This window comes from Pristis pectinata, chromosome 3, assembly GCF_009764475.1.
Source record: "Pristis pectinata isolate sPriPec2 chromosome 3, sPriPec2.1.pri, whole genome shotgun sequence".
Lineage (NCBI taxonomy): Eukaryota > Metazoa > Chordata > Chondrichthyes > Rhinopristiformes > Pristidae > Pristis > Pristis pectinata.
In genome coordinates this window covers 63,611,254-63,634,380 of record NC_067407.1, presented here as the reverse complement: position 1 = coordinate 63,634,380, position 23,127 = coordinate 63,611,254, and the positions used below count along the sequence as shown (strand labels likewise).

The following is a 23,127-nucleotide window of genomic DNA, read 5'->3' as shown; positions in this document are numbered from 1 at the left end:
ATCTTGGACTTAGAAAATCAGCATACACCAAATGCTATGGTTGCCTAACATATAAAACTAATCACCTGTCAAATTTTAAGCTTAGAAGGTATTGAAAGAAAAAATGTTGAGAAAGCCCTTAAACAGCTGAAATATAAAGTACACACAGACAAAACCTTCGTTCAGTGGCAGTGCTCTTGCCTTTGAACCAAAGGTTAGGGTTTAAGTCCCTCTACAGATCTTTGGAAATGGGGAAGTGGTTTAAAATTAAAGCCGTCTGTCCTCTCCAGTCCAATTATGCTACTTAATAATGCAATTCGACCTTCCATGTTCACCACACAGCAGAGACAGAACCTTCAAGTTATCCCAGTTATCTTAGACAACACTGATTTCTCAATCACATCTTGTGATTAGTTGGTCATTTATCTCATTGAGAGACATTTCATACAAAGTAGTACTAAGTCACCTTCAAAGTTCTTGATTGGTTACGAAGATTCTGAAAGGCACAATGTAAGTGTATGTTATTTTTTAAAAGCTCAAATTTAATGAGTTTTTTCAACACTTTTAAAATTGCCGTTTATTGGATTGCTCAACAATGCAGCTAATTTTGAATGGCTTAGGCAGCTGTTAAAAATTATGCATGCACAAATGGTTACCTCCCTCCGTGATAACTTCTGAAACTAATCCATTTGACTATTTACAGAATTAAAATCTAGAAGAAATATGGTACACATTAAGCATCTAGAACTCTGTCCCTCAGAAAGAGAGAGGTAGCTTAAGCCTGTCATCCCATGGAATTGCCTCTGTCCAATGTCTTCTGTGGGGAGACATCAAGCAACAGCTATTTCACTTCTGTTTTACCCAAATATAAACATATCAGTTAATTCAGCTTCAACTGTTTGGTATTCTTTGGTATTGACTTTACTGGTGGAATGTTTCCTGAACACCACAAGAGACTATATTTCAGAAAGTAATAAGATTTACAGCTCAAGGTTAATGACTAATTATGTACTCAGGATAACACATCCTCAGCATCATCAACACCACCATTTTCAGCTTCAGTAATATCAGTAGACTTTGCATTTGCCTCAACTCATCAGCTGCAGTGACTCTTTGAATTAGTCAAAGTTTAAAGATAACAACGTACACCTGGTCATCCAGAACTCTGCTATCGCAGCTTGCAACAGGTCTCATCATGAGGTACATCGGGTGCTGGTTAAGCAATACCTCAATTTTAAAATTCTCATACTAGTTTTCAAATCCCTCCCTGCTGTCAACCTTCCCCATCTTGAATGTCCCTCAATCTTACTGCCCACTGGGGATACACTGACACTGATCCAGTCCTATCATCTTGAACATACAGGAATTTAATCACTCCATTGTATAACCATACATTCAGCTGCCAAGAGCCATAACTCTATAATGCAATCTTTCCCTTTCTGTCTCTTGAGGGCCTCTATAAATCCAATCTCTTTGACCATAGATTTGGTCACCTACTCTAATATCTCCTAATTCTTTTGTAGTTTCACTTCTACAACATTGGACATATTGTCGCCGGAATTAGAACCCAAAAGTAACTCCATCTGCCAAGAAAATAGACAGCATTCAAAGTATGCGGCCTAATTCCACGAGGCATCCTCAGATGGTTAATAATTCCCAAGAGCAGAAAGATTTACCCATGGCTATTCCAAATTTCAAAACAGATTATTGGCCTTTTCAAAGAGAAACAGACACTTAATAAGGACAAGGAATTCACCTGTTATAACTTTGTTCATATATCATTGGATTGAAAAGGTGAATGGCTCTGAAATGAGCATCTGGAAAAGGGATCAGTGTTGGTGTACCTACTGATTTATTTTTAAGTGGATCACACTGGCATTCCATGTTCTTTGCTCAGCAGTATCACCTGACTAAGGAGAGTATAGTTTCCTAACCTGTTCCACAGGCTTGAACAAATAATCTAGTGCAATACTGGGCTATTTTCAAAGTTCCAATTTATGGCTGAAATGTTAAACAAAGGATTAATCTGCCCTGCGCCATAATTAAGCATCGGCCAATATTAAAACAAATAATTTGATCTTTATCTTGTTGATATTTGCACACATCTGTTGCTGCATTTCCTATGTTACAATTGCAGCTACACTTCAAAATAATTTAATTGATGCAAAATTATTAAAACTCTACTGGGTTGTGAAATATGTGATAGAAATGCAAATTATTTCATTTTTATTCAAAGTTGCAAAATCAACTTAACAATTGAAATCTGCAAGTACATCATGCCCAACTACATTGTTTGAAGTTGGAATTCAATTGTATGTCATTTAATTTGTACCAGAATCCAGAAGGTCCATAATGTTTGTTCCTTGGTATTTTAAGTCTCAAACCATCATAAGCATGAAAACATAAGCATAATAACTAAAAACAGAGTATACTAAAAAGACTCAGTATGCCAGGCAGCATCTGTGGAAACAGAAACAATGTTAATTTTTTTTTAGATTTCCAGCATCTACAATTTCTTTTGATTTTTGACAATTATGCCCTAGAATCTCAGAGATTCTTTATTTTACTGCCGTACATCCTAATGGCAAAGCAAGCTCCTTTTGTTTCAGGTTTCATATTAATAGCTCTTTGAATCACTATCTTTTCCATTTTATGATGAGCCAAGGATCATACCTGCAAATTCTGTTGTTATACTTGGCTGCAATTGCACAAGGCACTTCATCCTCTCCAAGTGGATGCTAAGAGCATATTTCCCCTAGGAGTACCATCTAGAACCAGGAGACATAGTTTCAGAATAGGTAATCACTCATTTAAGACAAAGATGAGAAGGAATTTGTTCTCTCGGAGGGTGTGAGTCTTTGAAATTCACTACCTTAGAGACCTGTGGATGCAGAGTCATTGAGTATATCGTACACAGAAACTGACAAATGTTTGAAGTGCAACAAAATCAAGGGAAGAGAGTGGGAAAGAGGGGTTGTGACTAGAACTGATTCAGCCATTATGTTATTGAATGGCAGAGCAGACTGATTGAGCTACTCCTGTTCCTTATGTTCATCAGCTGATAAGAATAGCATTTATTTAAATCTTACTTGGAATGTTTGGTCAAAGAATGATCAGTAAACCACCAATTAAAAAAAAAACTAACAAAGCCAGCACTGTAAGTGGTGGCAAAAACATTTGAAAATAATAGAACTGCAAGGCTGGAAATCCAAAACAAAGCATAAATGATCAAAAAGGATAATGTTTTTTGCACCCTTTATGATGCTGAGTTGGTTCAACTATCAGGAAAAGCTGATCAGGCAAGGGTTCTTTTCAACAGCAAAAGAGATGGTCCCAAGGTTGAGGATGATGTGAGGTAAGAATATGTTGATTCAACAATAAATCTATAGATAACCAGATAGAGGGCTTTAAAATTATGGACTTTAGGAGGGAAGACACAGGCAAGAAGTAGGATAATAAATATAGTCACTAATAAAACCAACTTGGAAATTTATCGAATGGCGAGAATGTGGAACTTGATCCCACATAGACTGGCTGAGGTCATTAGCAATGGTGCATTTCATAGAAGGCCAGTTGAGCATGAGGAGAAAGGAATGGAAAATTATGCTGGATGACACAAAGGAAAGTTTTATTAGGCAGGAGGCTCCTAGAAAGCATAAAGTATGTATGGGTCTACATGGCTATAAAATTCCAGCTCCTATTATTGGTTTGTTCTTGTATTATAAAGAATTTTTGCTATATGAAGGATTTCAGTTGTCATTGATGAATGAAGACAGAAACATTACAATATGCCATTTCAACTATAATGTTATTTATTGGACAGATTAAAATTAATCAAAAAATTTGGTTAAAGATTAGCAAAAAAGATTTTTCAACTTTGGCATTTGGGGTGGCCAACCATTGCCAGCATGGTGGGTTACAATATCAACTGCAACATCAGTTTTGCAGTGAAAATTGGAATTACTAATAAAGAAATCTTATCTTAAAGGACAAAAGAAACCAGGGATACATCAATACTTTGTAATGGGAAAACTGGGTAATGTGTAAACAACTGAAAACCTGTAAGATCAACTGACGTCAAATTAGAAGAACTAAAACAAGTTTCGAGTTGTAATTGTATTGTCAGGGAGAGTCGCAAGTCAAAACTGGTGGGAAAGGGGGCAAAAGACAAGCAAGTGATGCAGCCACCTTAAAACATGAATAGGAATTTATCTCTGATAAGAATATCAGTCTGCTTTCCATGGATGGAATTGATTTGTCTAAGCACAGAAGAACACTTTAAAAATGAAGTACTTAAACTGTTTTAAATGGGAACACAAATACTCCAGCATGCAACTCATATAAACTCAATGACAAAAAACATTACTTGCTGATAGCCATTCATAGACCTGAGAATTTTATAATGTATTAATGAAAATGGAAACTTGTTGAAGCTGTGCTTTATTTTTATACATTAAAATAGAAGGGCTTTAACCTACAGATAAGTTAAACTGTTTATTTGCAGTGGAGATGATCAGAACATTTTTCAAACAGCTGAGTTATCAAAGAATTTAAACCACAGCTGCATTCATTCTCTCCACTAAAATAAGAAACAATCTTCCACATATCAGTTGCATTATGTAACGCCCAGGTGGCAATAGCTCATGGCTACTCCCAACAAATAAATTATCTGAATAATTATTTATACAACACTTTACTACTGTACTTCAAAAGTTCCCACATCTTAAAATTTGTACCACTGACTTAAAAAGTCCAAGCCTTCCTGGTTTGCAGCTATTAATGTAAACATCAAACCAAAAGGTGGTGGATATTGTTCAGGGAAAAGCAAATTACTATTGACTATCAGCTTTGAAAGTTCAACTGTTGGATTTTGGGTATTTCACGTATATGCTTAGCACACACAAATGTGAATGCAGTAAACCAACAGCTCAAACTTGTCACCGTAAAAAGAATCCCAAAGATCTTTTTTAACTGACAACAATTAGACATACTTTTCTGTTACCTTTAACTTGGGTCCTGACATAATTTAAAAAAACAGTCAAAACAATAATAAATGTAGAAATTCACAACTTCTTTTAATCCAACCTCTTCCCAAGAGAACAGTCTCAACTATAGACACAGACTGTTCAATTGGTCCCATACTTATATATTGCGCAGTTCTAAGTATAACTCCCTCCCTTAGCATGACCACTGTGCTCAACAGACAGGCCTGGCAAAACTAGCAAAATCCATCTGCAAGACCAGGTAAATTTGAATTATCCATAATGCACCAAAATTCAAATTGGTTGGGATCTGAACATTAGAGTGCTATAGTGTAAAAATTATGGTTTAAAGTTCACCAGTACACTTTAAACAGGACAAGAATGATTGAACACTACTTCTACAAGAAAAGAACTTAACCCCAAGAGTTACATAAAGCTTTAAATACACTGAAGTAAAAGTAAGAAAATATGTTCTGTAGTTTGAGATAAAAATGTACTCTATCACATTCTGCCTCTTGTGCATTTAATTTGTATTTTAGCAATGCTGGTACTGTATTGTATAGCCAAATTTTGAAACATTTTGATTTCTACAACAGAGTAAGTGAGACAAGACCTCAATTTGTTGGGTTTATAATCTGTCCATTAAATATATCCAATGTAACCTAGGTAGGCTTGTTAAGTAAAAGCATATCTAGTTGGACAATGATCTGGATTTCACTATTGGCAGTGTAAGATCAAGGATTTAAATTATTCTTTCCCTCCTTGTAGGTAATAGATATGTCAGATTAAGCATAGATTCATCAACTTTCTTAAAGACACTTAAAACAGGTCTGCATTATTTGACATAAGGTAAAACCACAAAGAACATGCTTACATTTGCATAAAGATCAAGTTAAAGCATTACTTCAAGAAAACATTTTACTGCTTCCTTTTAACTCTTATCTATTTGTCAGTGCTTCCAGGATCAGTAGAATTCAGTCCAGCCAACAGATTTTCCAGTACCTATCCCAGGTTACACCTACCTTACCAAATAACTTATAACCCTAAAAAGAATAGAATCGTTTTCTTAAATTTCCTTGAGTTTGTACACCATACCGTGCACTGTTCACGTTGTGTATGCTTGTTTGACATATGCAGGGAAATTAGTGTTACTTGGTTTTCATTTCGAGCACCTTATTTTAAGTGGGATAATTGCATTCTGTCTTCCACCAGCACGGTGTCTGTGCCAAATTGTTCAATGCACTGCTTGATTGTTGCAATGACACTCATTAACCGTCGATCCATGGCCTCCAAATGGGCATCTGTCAAAATGGGGCTAATAGGATCATGTGACATGGCTGTCCGCATTGCTGTACTGAGAACTCCATTCTTTAGGTAATTTAACCTGCTCCAGGTAGACACTCTAATACTGTAATAAAGAAAGACAGTCACATTAAAGTCTAGGTCAAAACAAGACAAAGTGAAACAATTTATAAAAACTACCCAATAACCAGTGTTGAACATGAATGCTGCAGAAATGAGAAATTAAACAGAGCGAAAAGTGCACTGTACATGCAAATATAATTGGAAAAAGAATTTTGCACTTATTGTAACAAAGTTAAAGATTCCTTTTGCAATTTTCACTTCCAACTTTAAGAAATAAATCGCTCCCTTACAACTGAGAACTGCTTGCTTTTAGGTCTATACCCACAGTGGCATTCAGAGGTGAATCTGTCACATCATGAATTGCCCACAACTTGATGTCATTAAATGATATCAGGAACTGAGCATGGGAAAATCTGAGATACAATTCATATCTGATTATTGCCCTGTGCTTCTCCCAAATGCATTTTCGTAACTCTATGTTCTCTTTTATTTAAGTATCTTGTTTACCATGCAGAATTTATCAAATTGAATGGGAGGCAATTCAAGCCTCTGTGAATGTTGCTCCTGTGAGTTACCAAAGCTCCCCACAAATTCAGATCCAACTTCATTTTGGTTATGTAGTTATTTATCCTGAAATATAGTTAAAGATGTTAACAGTGGCCCTCTAAAAGCAAGGAAAAGATGTATTAAAATGCACTGTATTCGATATCCTCTTTTCTCATCTCACACGATGACCTGGAACTTGTTGGTCCACGCCAGCTATTTTCAACAGAATTTACCCACTTAAATGGAAATATTTCTGAGATGTTGCTGCATGGGTTGTCAAATGCACAGGTCTCAAATTGACTGACATATTCACAAAGCCAAATCTATCATTTTGCAGCCACACCCTGCTGAGATTTCTAGCATTTATGTACAGAATTCATCCCTTGGATCCTGCATTATCTAACCAGGCACAGGATCCAATGAATAATTCCTCCTGTTTCTGGTTAGACAGTGCAGGATCCAAGGCCTTGTTGAAGTAAGGCTGTGAATATAAAGTAAAGGGGAAATTAAGTTCCTTTTCTTTTCTTTTTTATTTGGTTTAATGTTTTTAATTTCTAGGTATTTTAGGTATCCTAGGGCGGCATGGTAGCGTAGCAATTGGCGTAATGCTATTACAGCACCAGCAACCCGGGTTCAATTCCTGCTGCTGTCTGTAAGGAGTTTGTACATTCTCCCCGTATCTGCGTGGGTTTCCTCCCACATTCCAAAAACATACAGGTTAGGAGCTGTGGGCATGCTACGTTGGTGCCGGAAGCGCGGAGACACTTGTGGGCTGCCCCCAGAACATTTTATGCAAAAGATGCATTTCACTGTGTGTTTTGATGTACATGTGACTAATAAAGAAATCTTATCTTAAGCTTTTTTTTTAAATAATGAAAAAATTTTGATTCTTAAAATTTGATTGTTCATTTATTTTAATGGTTCTCATATATATTTGAATATCACAGATAATTGAAGAAAACTAACAATTTAGCTGGGGTGTGGCTTTACAGTTTATCAATACTTTCAGAGTGGTTTGGGGAGTAGAGCTTGCTAAACTCACTTTTGGAGACCCTGTAGTTGCTCAGGCCATGCCCTTGGAGGACAGGATACTAGAGGCCACCTAGGTATCTTTCACATTTGGACACGTTAAGAGAGGGGGTGAGGAGGACGTAGGCAGTGGGCCCAGGCCAGTAAAATTCAGCCCATTAGTTTTTTTGAATACAAATGTGTGCAGCAATCTTTGAGCTGTTATAAATTGTAAATTGCCTGTATAAATAATTTTAACAATCTACTTGGAGTCAGAATTTTATCATCAGAATGAGAAATGTAACAGTGCTACCTTGTAGATTTTTAACTCAAAGCACAAACTTTGCATAAAAATGTAATTAAAAGGCACAATACTTATACATTTTTAAGATGAACATTAGAAATAATTTAAACCACTAAAATGTCTAAGTAGCAGTCCAGGACAATCTGTCCTCCACCACATTTTGCCACTTAATTTCCAATGTATAGCTGGAAGAAATAAGAAATGTGTTCATCTGCATTACATTCCTTACATTCACTCATTCATATGAAAACTGCCATGTTTCAATACATGAGAATTACTCGCTTTTTCAGAAGCCTAAATTTCAACTTTCAAACCACATCACTACCTTCTGCATATTTCACATTCTGATTTCAACCTTTATTCAATAAACATAAAAAATTCAAGGCATTTCCCTTTCAAACATAAAGTTTTGGGATTTATTCCTTGGAATTTATTTCTCCCCTCAGGTTTCCATCGGCACATGTATCCTTCCAGCTAGACTAACTTGCTTCTCTCTTTCTCAGTTCTTATGAAGGGTCTTCAATCTGAAACATTAACTGTTTCTTCTTCCACAGATGTTGCCTGGCCTGCTGAGTTTTTCCAGCATTTTTCTGTTTTTATTTTGTATCCAGTACCTTAATTAATGTACCAAACAGCTATGTATGTTCTCATCAGCATCAAATGGCCATACATATAAATATCCTGGCAGAAGTCATTCAATTTGTCCTGAAATTCTGACTGAATTTATTTTTCCATTTGCAACTGGGAGTTCTGTGGCCAAAGCTTCTGTGCTGCCACACTGGAGGAGATTAATAACCCCCAGTACTTTCACAAATCATCCATGGTATTTTCAATGGCTGTCCAAATTTTGCAATTTGTTTATAATTCCCTTTTGCACATTTGAGCTTGTTTTGAGTATGAACTTGACTATTTCTTCAAAATCATGGACATCCAATATTTACTGTCTAGGAGTATGTTATACACTGATAGAATTGAAACATTTCACCAATTTCAATCACAGATCCATGAAAGAAAATTCCTTCAGTTGAAAGAGCATGAAAATAACTGATATAGGGAAAGGCATAAGGAGTTAAAAACCTATACTGTACTGATCTCATACTTCATAGCATACCACTAATAGTATGCTATCAGCCTATTAAAACACCAACATATCTTCTATAGGACTTTTTCAAAAATAAGCCCACAAACAAATTAACTTAAAATAAATCAAATAATTAACTTATAAATGACAAAACCACGTAAGAACAGCAATTTAAAAAAAATTCTCCTGCTGGGTCATGTTGTTTCCAACCAAAGTGGAAGACAGCCTATTTTAAACCTCTAGAATGTTACTTCTGAATGGTGCACTGTGAACTGGAGTTCCAGTGTCCTTCTACACATTGGATAGTATCAGAGCAATGGTCTGAGATAATGGAGAAACAAACCCACAAGCTATCACCCTACAGTGTACAGTGTTAGAGCTTCTGACAGAGTTTTGTCATATTGAGTTAATTGCACAAGCATTTAGACACTCTGATGTTTTGACAGTTGTGCATACAAAGAAAGGATGCCACCAATGCAAACATAATTTTTACATTTCAAGATGACATCAACTTTAATCTTTCAATGAAGATCTGGAACAGGATTCTAAAGCAACAGAATAATTCACAGATCAGCAGTTAATATTTTACAGCAACCTTTGGTAACTCATGGTACTTACATGCAACATTGATAAACAGATGCTAAAATGCTTCTTTCATCTAAACTTGGATTCCCAAAGCTGGAAACAGAAACAAAAATAAGTTTAAAATCTCATTTGTAAAATATTACTTACCGTGCTTATTCCTGATATTAATGGCAGTCAATGGAATTTTCTCCTTTTTTGTACAAAATACGAACACAAAAGTTCTGAGTTAGCTGCAGAATAAGTTTTGTGCTGCTATACTCTCTGTACATCCTTGCTTAGCTCACAGACTCAAAATCAGCCATAGATAAATATTCTTGCATGGTATTTCTATTTTCCTGTAAGTGCCATCCTGCGACCCTCATGAGGAAAATTACGAGGTGAGCCTTGCAGTTTTAATGTGGATTTATAATCCACTGGAAACTCAAACTTGATCAAGTTCCACAGGTGAAGAAAACACAATGGGCTCAATTATCTGACTGGACTTTCCCCTTACCCTGGATTTTCAACTACAATGTGCTCTGCTCCTCAATCTTTAGCAAGCCTGCCAAACTCCCAAATGAGGCTAGGCCTCATGTGAAGTTTGTGCACAGAAGGGGGCATGGGGTGCAGGAGACTGGCCCTTGTGTGACTTTTAACATTTCGTCCTCTCGGGTGATTACCGGAAACCCTTGGTAATGACTCATAGTTGTGTCTTTTTTTTGGGATGACAAAGGGCCTCACACCGCACCACAAATAAGGTCACAGCTGAGAAACATAACTAAGGGTTTCCACATAAATCACCTAACATAAAGGGTATATTAAGAAAAAAGCTTTCAGCCTGCAAATGAATTCCATAAGGGCAAACTTCCATAACCCAAATGGCTGTACCATGAGGAGTCACCCGTATTATACCAATTAGCCCATTTAGGAGAATTATACAATGAAATGTTAGATACCTTTTTGCATTGTCCAGCAAAATTAACATGCTTGCTCCACCATCATCTTGAAAACTTTCATAATGATGTCGGTCTGCATTACCAATCAAGTAGTCAAAAATCGCAGTATCTATTATATCTAGGAGTCGAGGACCAGAATCATATGGAGGGGTCTTTTTTACTGCATCACAGTAACTTTCATCATATTCCCACCTGTAGAAGGGACAAGTTAGACTAAGGAGTAATGAACAAAATACAGTGTATGATAAAACAAAAGCAAATTCAGTTATTTCATTGAGCTCATGCCAAGGTGTTGCCTCAGCCTTTTATCATTTTGATTGCTTTACCTGCAAGGAATGCAGATTTTTCTACAAGATGCAAGTTAATAGTTTTCACAAAGAATCTGTACATCTATATATGTGCTTGTTTATGTATGCATACCTGTATGTTTGTGTATATATGCATTTTTTGTATATTTCAGTGCTGATGTACTTGTAAAATTATAAATTCAGAGATTCATATAGTTATACAGTATGGAAATAGGCCCTTTGGCCCAACTCATCCCTGCCAACCAAGATGCCTATTTAAATTAATCCCATTTGCCTGCATTTGGCCCATATCCCTCTAAACCTTTCCTATCCATGTACCTGTCCAAATGTTTATTTTAAACATTATGAATGTACCTGTAAATACCACCTCCTCTGGCAGCTCGTTCCATATACCTACAATCCTCTGTGTGAAAAACTTGCCCCTCAAATCCCCTTTAAATCTTTCCCCTTAAGATTTTAGAGATTAACCATCATTTATTTAAAAATATTAAATATAGTTTTTGCTTAAAAGGGTAAGGATTCTAAAAATAAGAACAAGCTTTTAATGCAGAAAACTAAAATTTTGATGAGGATACAAGTGTGCATAACTTACTGCTGGATCGAGCAAGCACTAATGCAGATTTATTACAAGTAGGAGGGAAAGGATCTTTTAAAAAGGATTGCAGGATTATGGAGAAAAAGTGGGGAAGTAGAATCTAGTGAATTACTCTTTTAAAGAGAGCAGAGACAAAACAGCCTCAAGGGCCTTCTTTTATGCTACAGATCAAGGCCTCACAAACTAAAAATAAATTGTTAATTGAGGACAAAAATAAGGAAAAGTGGTGACAAAGAGAGCAGCTTAACTATGGTGGAGAGCTACAACCCAGGACAAAAGACAGGAATTTGGTGGGATGAGAATTAGGTTGAGGACAGGAGAGGTGCTGTTGTGGTACATGTGGACCTACCTGAGAGACGGGTAAAGGGAATGAACATGTGATTGTTCAGGTGGTTTGGAAAAAAACGAGTGACATTATAGGAAAGCAGGTAGGTGATTGGGTGGTGAATATTGTAGTTCATTAATCCCTCTTGAGTTAGGTCAGTTGATTAAATTACAACATACATACCATTAAAATTAGGAACAAACAAGCTTTTCATCAGACTAAAAATTATAAATAGCCAATTACGAGGCAAGTTTTTTTTTACACAGAGAGTGGTAGGTGCCTGGAACACACTGCCGGGGGAAGTGGTGTGAGGCATTTAGACAGACACATGAACAGGTAGGGGATGGGGGGATATAGACCAAGTGCAGGCAGATGTGCAGTTTAAGTTGGCACCATGGTCAGCACTGAGATTGACACTGGTTCTTGTGCTGTACTGTTCTATGTTCAAGAGAACTACCTTGATCAATAGGTTATTCAGCCAAAAATGAGAGTAGAGATTGATACATCTGAGGTGCACCATGTGTCAATGGAAAGACATACACGAGAAACGGTGATCAGCGTGAGGTTTAGATTGCTAGTGGAAAACAGCAAGGAGAAATTTAAAGTAGATCTAACTTCAATGTGATGAAAATAATTTGGCTCAGACAAGATGAAACCAAGAGTGGCAAACAAAATTGTTACGTAACAATGGGAGACACTTAAGGAGATGTTTCAAGTTCAGGCTACGTATTTTTCCATGAGAGGTAAGGAATGGGGAACCAAAGTGTAGTAGACAAAGGAGAAATGATCGAACAGAAAAAAAAGGAGTATGATACATGTCAGGTGAATAATTCATGTGAAAAATGGTCTGAATACAGCAAGCACAAAAAGGGGATGATAAAGAAAACGCAGGTACGGTACAAAAATAGGATACCAATGCAAAAGGGAACCCAAGAATCTATTGTAGGCATGTGCAAGATGAGGCAGTAGTAAAAGGACAGGTGGGGTACCTTGCTATGAAGAAAGTAATAAATACATGGAAGTGAAAGGAAGGGCTGGAATTCACTGCATACCCTCTATCAGTTCTTACCAAGAAAGAGGATCCTGCCAAGATCTTGTTAGAAATGGAAGTAGTGGAGATAATGGATAAAGTGGATGTGGCAGTTACAGGCTGGTTGGTTTAACCCAGGTGCTGGAGATGCTTTTAGGAAAAAACTAGAAGGTATTTGGAGAAGTCTGAATTAATAAAGGACAGCCAGCATGGTTTTGTTGAAGGCAAATTGTGTCTGGCTGACCTAAATAAAATTTTTCATCTGGTAACAGAGAATGTTGATGAAGGAATTGTGGTAGATACTGATTGTACGGATTTCAAAGTGCATTTGACATAATACACTGGCTGACAAATTGTTGGCTCTTGGAATAAAGTTAGTGGCAGCATGGATAATAAAAATTGGCCCAAGGGCAGAAAACAGAATCATGGTAAACAAACCTTTTTTCCAGACTGGAGGATGGTAGGCAGTAGTGTTCCCCAGTGGTTACTGCTAGGGTCCCACTTTTAATTTGATATTTATGAATTGGATATAGGTGTATGAGGCAACATTTCAAAGTCTGCAAATGCCAGCTGTTATGAAGAGCGAGGAGAATTATCGTGGACTGTGAGAAGACACAGATAGGCTGACAAAATAGGCACACGTGGCAGATGAAATTTAATAGAGAAATCTGTTACACATTTGCAGAAAGAATGAAGATGGACACATTGGCTGAATGGCATAGTTCCAAAGGGCTTGCAAGAACAGAGAAATCTGCTTGAACTCGTTTATTAACCTTTGAAGGTTGCAGGAGATGTCGCGAGAGTGGTTAGTCCTGGGCTTCATAAATTGAGACAAAGTACAAGAGTAGAAGGATTATGTTTAATCGTTAGAACCTTCACCAAACCAGTGTTTTTTCAGAGGGTACAGAAGATGAGAAAATGAAAATGAGACTTGAAAATGAGAATGTTAATATCAAGATATGACTGGAAGAGAAGCCAATGTGCATTACTGAGCACACAGGGAGAAGGCTGAATAGGATATTGGAAGAGTTCTGGATACCAACATTTATGGAGAATGGAAAAGAGGAAACTAGCCACAAAAACAATCTAAAAAAGGCATCCTACAGTAGCAAATGCATAAGGCTTTCATTGCACATTAACTGAGATAGGAGGTGCAGATGTTGCCAAAGTGAAAGTAGGCAGTCTTGGTGACATGTAGGTATCAGGTAAAAACAGGTGGATGCTAAAATGGATGCTGAGAATGCTTTAGGTTCACTCTTGATGGGTAGATGTCTGGATGAATTATGATGAGCAAAATAGTCTTCATGAACTATCTTGAATTTATTGGCACAAGCTGAAGGGGAGCTCAGAGCTCTTTTTAAAACTAGCATTTAATGAGTGCTGTAACACTGGCCAGTAGTTGTTCCAATGTACACATTAAAAACTTGCACTTTTATAGCAATTTAGTTGCAATAAAACATTCCACTGTACTTAACAGGAGTGTAACGGGATGAATTAATGTTATGCTAAAGAAAACATTTGGACTGCTACAGTGATAGGTTTTAAGATATCTATTAAAGCAGAGGTGTAGTTGTTTAGGAAGGGAATTCCAGAGCTTATAGGCTTTCCAGCTAGAACTGTCTACAAAGTGGAGGATTAACATATGACAACAAGTAGAAGAACAGAGTTAGACTCTGAGTTTTGGACAGAGTTTGAAGGCAATAGCCCAGGTCTTCTAAATGTTTAATTGGAGAAAATTCTGATTCATTCAGGATATCAAACAACTAATCTGAAAAAGCAGCGGCAGTGGATAATTGAGGTGGTGAAGTAGAGCTGGGTATGGGAATCTTGATGTGCATTCAGGTGATATCATCAAGGGTCATGGACAGATGCTTGGAGTCTCCAGAAGAAATGCTGTCAGTATTGGACAAGAAGCCATTGCAAGAACCTTTTTTGGCTATGGCTGGATGGATGAGACTGGAACCAGGCGAGGGCTGACATTGGAGGAAGAGATATGGTCAATATTATGAAAGATTACAATCAGGCATTAAAGGGCGAGGAGGGGTACTGCACTATACTCATAGAGGATATTTGTGATTTTGATTAAGACTGTATCAGTGATGTGGCAGAAGTGGAAACATGACTGCAGAGGTTCAGACTCACATTCCAGCAAAGATGGGCATGAACTACAGGCAAGGATAGGGTAAGAAAGGGAGATCGAATAGGGAGGTGTTAATTTGAAAGGATGGGGGCAGAGGTTTAAAGATGGCTTACTAGAGGAAGATTGATGATGATAGGCCTGAGAAGAGTAGACTGTCTGTATTATTGTCTAACATGAGGGTCAGGAAAATAAGTTGGGTAGACAAGAAGGACAGCAGTTTAGTGGAAATAAGTTATGACAGCATTTGGACATGGTAAGCTTGAAGGAAGAATGAGAGAAGTTAGGAGAAAAACAAGTTCAGATCTATGGTTAGAAATAAGGCTTTTGGTAGTGGTGAAGAATGGATTCAGTTAACCACAACAAGAACAGATACCATAGGAGCAGAAGGCAAACCAGGCTAAGAGAGGAATGCATATCAAAGAAACTGAACTGGAGAAATTAGTTCCACGCAATTGAGCTTGGTGAAAATGTCAGCAATATACTTACACCCAATTTTTTTTCATTCCTTCAATTGCCTTCATGTGAATAAGTACTCACATTCCTCTCAGGTTTGCTGAAAAAGTGATGACCCTACTATGTGCAAAGCTGCTGACATAAATCTGAATTCAGTAACTTTATTGTGCAATGCCAGTGTGGAGTTATTTACTGGGGACTGGAGGTGGGAAAGGGGTGTGGGTGAAGGGGATGGAAGAAGAAGGGAAGAACAATTACTAAGTAGCCAATTTCTTATATTCTCAGTTCTGTTTGGGTTTGTGCATTTTTGAATGTTATTGTGATGCTAATTATCCCATTATGTGAGAGAAAGACCAGTATGTAAGAAAAAAAATAACAAATTAACAAGGCATACCTGGCTAGTTTTCCTTCTCGGTAGGTCCTGCCCCATGGGTGTCTGTGTTTTTGCAAAGGCCAGATGTCAGGTAGCCATAGTGTGACAGATCCTTCCATTATATGCCCATCTGCACAGGCTGGTTCTGATTCCCTGCAGTAGTAGCATTTTCCATAGAAGCAACTATTGTTCCCTTTAACAGTAAAGTAAATCATTTAGACACATACAGAAAAAGTGTAATTTTATTCAAAAGCAAGCTAGAACACTAATGGAGATCAGAAATCCAAGCTGAACTACCAAAAAATCCCTTGATTTTCCTCTGGTATTCAGGAATATCATGGTTCATCCTCCTCCTCAAATCCACATTCCTGCTCGACCTCTGTACACTCCGATTCCCATTGTGCCTAAAATCTCAGCCTTGAATCTACTTCCAGCCCTGTTGGGTAAAGGCTTCCAAAAAATTTCAATTATCTGTGTGAAGAAATTTCTCCTCATCTCCTTCCTAACTGGTTGATTCCTTATCCTGAGGCTATGCTCCCTGATAAATAATGAGGGGCAATGGCACAATCATTGCTACAGTAAAAAAAACAATTTCTTTCAGATCCAAAAAAGCAGGAATGTGTGATAATGATCTCAAAATTTAGAAAAACCTCAATGCTTTTGATGATGAAGGCTGCTTCTTCTAGCATCTATTTATCAAAGCTATGGATCCTTCCATTGGTGGACTCACGGTTATTAGTTCACTCAATGAATGGTGACAGCAGAATTGGTAGTCAAAACTGAAAGTACCGCATATTGACTAAGTCATCAACACATTTCCAACAGAGTGGTGAAGCTGTAAAGAGCCATGCTTATAGAACATAGAACAGTACAGCACAGGAACAGGCCTTTCGGCCTGCATGAATGGTATACAAGACAAGTTTTTCACTGTACCTCAGTACAAGTGATAGTAAACCAATTCCAATGTTGTGCCGAACTAACTAAGCTAATGATGCCTAATTACACTAATCTCTTCTCACTTCACATGGCCCATACCCCTCCATTCTCTTCAATATCCATGTGCCTATCCAAGAGCCTCTTAAATGCCTCTATCATATCAGTCTCCACCACCACCCATGGTAGTGCATTCCAGGCATCCACCACTCTGTGTAAAAACAAACTTGGCCCACACATCTCCTTTGAACTTTCCCCCTCTCATCTTAAATGCATGCCATCTAGTATTAGACATTTCAACCCTGGGAAAAAGGTACCGACTGTCTCTAGACCTCTCATAATTTTATGAACTTCCATCAGGTCTCCCCTCAGCCTCCGGCACTCCAGAGAAAACAACCCTTGTTTGTCCAACCTCTCAACGCACATGCCTTCTAATCCAGGCAAATCCTGATAAACCTCTTCTGAACCCTCTCCAAAGCCTCCACATCCTTGTTATAATGGGGTGACCACAATTGAATGCAATACTTCAGACACAGCCTAACCAGAGTTTTATAAAGTTGCAACATAACTTCCTGATTCTTGAACTTAGTGGCTCAATCAATAAAGGCAAATATACCATACGCCACCTTTACCATCCTATCAACTTGTGTGGCCACTTTCAGGGAGCTATGGACTTGAACCCCAAGATCCCTCTGAACATCAATGCTGTTAAGGGTCCTTAACAGTTATTAATTGTGTACTTTCCCTTTGCATTTGGTCTCCCAAAGTGCAACGCCTCACACTTGCCCAGATTAAACTTCATCTATCATTTCTCCACCCATAGCTGCAACTGATCTACATCTTGCTGCATTCTTTTGCAATCTTCCACCCTATCCACAACACCACCTACCTTTGTATCATCTGCTCAGTTAAAAGTAAAAATTGTGAACACAATGCAAACGTACAGTCGTATTACATTTGTGCCATTGTAACTTGAATGCCATTGCTTAACACTGAGGTAGTACAAACATTACATGATTGGGCCTTTCATTTATACTTCTATTCCTTAACTGGAGCTAGCTTGGGAAAAGCATTAAATAGCTTCATACTGTCCTTGGGTCTCATGTATAGATGATCACATATTCCAAAAAGCTGCGATCACACGCAGCATCTGCGAGTCTAACCAAAGGAACTAAATTAAATACAAACTATGGGCTTCCAACTCATGCAATTCTGGACAAAGATTCCATCCAGTATGCAGTTGTAGGCACCGCTAACCTTGTTCTAACATAGTTGTAAACTACGACACAAATAAAATGCTGGAGGGATTCAGTGGGTCCAGCAGAATCTGTAGAGAGAAATGGACAGTCAATGTTTCGGGTCCTTCATTTATTTCCAGACTCTAACTCATTCCGAGGCCTCCAGCCAACTCTACAGGTGCAATAAAAACTCTCAGAAGACCCCGGGTCACCACCATTTGTGTTCTCCCACCAAGTAAAAGCCAGTAAATGTCTCACTCACAGACAATGTGGTGAGGCACCAGCGAGCAGGTGGTTGGAAGGTTGCTGGCAAGCAGCAAGTGAATTGGCTGATCCAGCACACATGCCAAGAAAGTAAATGCCAGTAGTTAATAACTACCGGTCAGTGGTTCAGTCAACAGACTTTTGGTAAACAGAAAACAGTTTACCAAAAGTTTATCTGAAGAGGCAGTAGGTCAACAGGAAGAAATATATGGAAAGGTTTTGGGAGCACCGGAGGCTGAAGGGCTGCCAAATAGAAATATATAAAATAATGAAAGGCATAGATAGTGTAGATTGTCAGAGTCTTCTTCCCGGGGTGGAAATATCAAATACTAGAGGACATGTGTTTAAGGTGAGTGGGGGAAAGTTTAAAGGAGATTTGCAAAGCTAGTTATTTTACACAGAGTGGCAAGTGCCTTGAAAGGTGCTGCCACAGGAGGCGGTAGAAGCAGATATGATAGCAATGTTTAAGAGGCATTTAGACAGGCACACGAACAGGCAGAGAATGGAGATATATGGACCATATGCAGGCAGACATGATTAGTTTAGATTGGCATCATGGTTAGTGCAGACACGATGGACTGAAGGGCCTATTTCTGTGCCGTACTACGTTCTATTAAGCAGCAATTGGGCAATGTTATTGTGGTGGAGGCACACAGTCCATATGATGATGTGGATATGTGATCCATAGTTAGTCTCTGGGCCAAATAAGAGGCCAAGACTGTGAATTGTCTGCTCAGCCTAAGATGACTGCCAGGGAGAGAGAAGGACCCATAATCCTTGATTTATCATTGATTTATTGCTGGATTTTCTTTAACATCTCAACTGTTGCTAGATAGTAAATTACAGGCTGAAAATTGACTGACCTAGCAGTACACCAGCTTTACCACATGAAGAAATTTCATTTAGAGTCTTTAATGTAAAATTAATTTTCCTATGCTTCACAGGAGTATTATTAAATAATGTGATCAAGTGAAGAAATACTGGGCTAGCTGAGCACAAGCTCTGTCAAAGAGTTAGTTTTTAAGGACTATCTTAAAGAATGAAGGAGGCAGAAAGACAGCCAGATTGAGGAAGGCAATTCCAGAGTTTAGGGCTTTGAGGTCAAATGAATGGCATCCATAGCAGAATGACTAAAATCAGGGATGTAGATTTCTTGGGGCACTATAAGACTGAAGGAGATTAGAGAGACAAGGAGGGCAAGATCATGAAGGAAGTGAAATTCCTTCTCAAGCAATTGAAAATTGCTTAACCAGGAGCCAGTGGAAGTCAATGAGCAAAGAAGTAACGGGTGAACAAGACTTGGTATAACTTTAGAATGTTTTGAATGACCTGTTTTACAAAGGGAGAACATGGAAAGTCAGCTAGGAATGCATTAGAAAAGACAAGGCTGGAGGAAGTAATAATGGCATGCATTAGAGTTTCAGTAGCAACAGCAGCATAGGAGAATATTACCAAAGTAGAATTGAGAAGTCTCAGTGATGATAAGTATATGATGTTTGAAATGCTAATCAGTGAAATTCACCAAGGCTACAAACAGCTGGTTCAATTTCAGATAGTTGCCAGGAAAAGGGATGAAGTTAGTGGCCACAGAGTTAGTGACATGGAGAGAAGACAATGATAGCTTCAGTCTTCCCAATACAAAGATATTCAATCTGAATTCATTGGAATAGAGCAATATTTGGATTATGGACAACTTCAATCACAGTTAGTTTTAATGAACTTATAAATGTTATTTATGTTTTCTATTGTGTTTTACAAGTAAATCAATATCATGAAACAATATAAAACTATTAAAAATATTCAACATTAACAGTTAACATTTCAGATTTCCCTTGCCACAGATGCTGAGTGTTTTCAGCATTTTCTGCTTTTATTTCAGATTTTCAGCATCTGCAGATTTCTTTTTATGTTCATCTAATAAAAACATTATTAGTTTATTGTAATCATTAACATTCACAAATATTCCCTGAAGAGTCACAAGCTTCATCGTTTGGATTTTTAATGTTTCACACTAAAGATATATAGACTAATGATCTAGTGTTAGTTAGTGGAAATTTCTGTTTTCTGATAATTAGGAAAGAGTAGAAGTGTTAAGAGAGTTAGTGATGAGGTGAAGCTTGGTGTCATCAACTTACGCAGTGGTTTTTGTAAAGTTGGCTGGGGCAGTATGTAGATGAGAAATAGAAGGAAAGCAAGGATAGACTATTGAGGGACTCCAGGGGTAATGATGCAGGTACAGGAAGGGAAAAGAAGTCATTGCTGAATATGCCAGAATGAATTCCAGTGAATAAGGTCCCACCCAGATGGATAACACTGGACAGACAATGGATGAAGAAACTAGTTAACAGTATCAAAGACTGAGAAGGATAAGGAGAGAGAGATTATCTTTCTCACTTTCACAAATATCATTAATGATTTTGATCAAAGCTGTAGCAGAGGTGAAAACCCACTGGAGGAATTCAGACAAGGAATTCTGGTACAATGGGCAAAATTTCAGGAAATTGCAAGAAGGACTTTGAGAGGAAAGAGATGTTGGAGATGGGGTGGCAGCTTGCAAAGATGTAGGGACAGTAAGTTTTTTTTTAATGGAGATATAAATGCAGATTTGAAGGACAGGGAGATTTTAGCCATGGAGAGAGAATAATTAACCGTGCCAACTCACAAGGAGGCTAGGAGAGAAGCAAGGTGGTGAACAGAGGAGAGTAGGAATAGGGTCAAGGGATCAGAAGATGGGTGTCAGAGACCCTATTAGTTCAGAGACAGGAAGAAGAAAATAGAGAAACAAGAGAAAGATGAAAGTTGAAGTTTAGAGCCAAAAACATCCAAGCTAATTTGCTTTGATTGATAATTTTCTTAAAGAGGAAGGCATTGATATTTCTTAATCTCAAAATAGACCCACCATTCTTACAGCCTAATAGTCTTGCCAGATTCAAAACTTAATTTGTGAAGGACAAATCTCTGCCCTGTCCTTTGGCAATTCCCAGACCATTTTAGCCCAATCTGCATGCTACAGAAGTAAAAAATATTAAATATCACCTTGAATTAAATAGTGGTTCCTACCTATTGTGAGGAAGGTGCTCAGAAGCTGCTCAGATGCAACTGGTTTTATCTCTGTATTTAGATTTACGTATCTCCCGACAACTACTGGAGCACGGCGCAATCCTAAAATCCTGTGGGAAAAAATAGCAACAGAATGGTTATCCCAACTGTAAAACTTGTTTTTCCATTCAAAGCTAGACCATTAAAAAAACTGAGCTGTTGTAAAATTGCTGTAATGGTTAAAAGGAAGAATCAGTTAATCAGTTAAGAATCATTTATCAGTTAATAGCGCGACGCTATTACAGCGCCAGCGATCAGGGTTCGATTCCCGTCGCTGTCTGTAAGGAATTTGTACATTCTCCCGTGTCTGCGTGGGTTTCCTCCGGGTGCTCCGGTTTCCTCCCACATTGCAAAGATGTACGGGTAGGTTAATTTGGGTTTAAAATGCGCGGTGCAGACACGTTGGGCCGGAAGGGCCTGTTACCACGCTGTAAATAAAATTAAAAATTAAAAAATTAAATTAAAAAATGTGCACTGGTCAAGTAAGCAGATTTGTCAGTCAGTTATAATTCAACAGCTCAAGGTTTAGTCAGGGTGACATGAATCTAGTTAGATTGCGTTAGTGTTAGAATTATGTTAGTTCATACATTTTCTGAACTTAGCAATTTAAAAGAGATAGCTATATTTAGCAGGCAGAGTCACACCATATTACTATTCAATTCTACTTCGATAAAGTTGAGCACATTAACCATTTGCACTGTAACTTCTCTTGGATCAACTTAATTAAGTTTGGACTTGCAAGCAAAAATTAAACTGCTGGAAGAACTCACAATGTCAAGCAGCATCTGTGGAGGCAAAGGGGATGTGTCAATGTTTCAGGTCAACACCCTGCATTAGGACTCAACCCAAAACATCAACACGTCCGTTTTGCTTCCGCAGATGCTGCTTGACCCATTGAGTTGTTCCAGCAGTTTACTTTTATCTCAACATTCCAGCATCTACAATCTTGTTTTCCCTTTTGGACTTTAACCCGCCTTTGTTTACCATTTGTAACAGGTATAATTTATTAAAGATAATGCATTTTGTTCTGAAGACCATTTGGCAAAGATTTTCTAAGGAATAATATTTGCACACAAAAACAGTTGGGTAATCAGGGGTGGTTTTTGGATGCAATTTTTTTTTACATTTCTGAAACCTGCCCATTATCCACCCACTTCCAAGATCCACAGAGGCAATATCAGGTCCAGGCAACTAATTGAACTGCTCTCTCCAAGATCGCAAGAAACTACACAGAGTTGTGGACACATCTCAGCATATCACAGAAACCAACCTCCCCTCCATGGACTCTGTCTTAACTTCCTGCTGCCTCTGGAAAGCAGCCAACATAATCAAAGACCCCTCCCAACTCGGTCACTCTCTCTTCTCCTTCTTTCCATTGGGCAGAAGATACAAAAACTTGAGAACACGTAACACCAGGCTCAAGAAAAGCCTCTACCCCGCTGTGAAAAGACCCTTGAATGGACCTTTTACACAATAAAGATGAACTCTTGAGCTCTCAATCTGCATTGTCAAGGCCCTTGCACGTTATTTGTTTACCTGCACTGCAACTTTTCTGTAACTGTCACACTATATTCTGCAACTGTT

The 23,127-nt window shown here is 38.0% G+C and overlaps 1 protein-coding gene across 4 annotated transcripts in view; it reads right to left on the bottom strand.

The window, feature by feature from the left end:
• Window positions 1-3,626: 3,626 nt before the first annotated feature.
• fam20b (FAM20B glycosaminoglycan xylosylkinase) overlaps window positions 3,627-23,127 on the bottom strand; it is a 131,958-nt gene continuing 112,457 nt past the window's right edge. For all 4 annotated transcript variants that reach the window (XM_052011853.1, XM_052011854.1, XM_052011856.1 and 1 more), the window contains exons 5-9: window positions 21,505-21,614; window positions 16,031-16,202; window positions 10,786-10,977; window positions 9,884-9,943; window positions 3,627-6,369 (exon numbers count right to left, since the gene is read on the bottom strand). In XM_052011853.1, coding sequence (XP_051867813.1) covers window positions 6,135-6,369; window positions 9,884-9,943; window positions 10,786-10,977; window positions 16,031-16,202; window positions 21,505-21,614 — 769 coding nt within the window. In that variant the 3' untranslated portion in view covers window positions 3,627-6,134. The remainder of the gene's footprint in view (window positions 6,370-9,883; window positions 9,944-10,785; window positions 10,978-16,030; window positions 16,203-21,504; window positions 21,615-23,127) is intronic.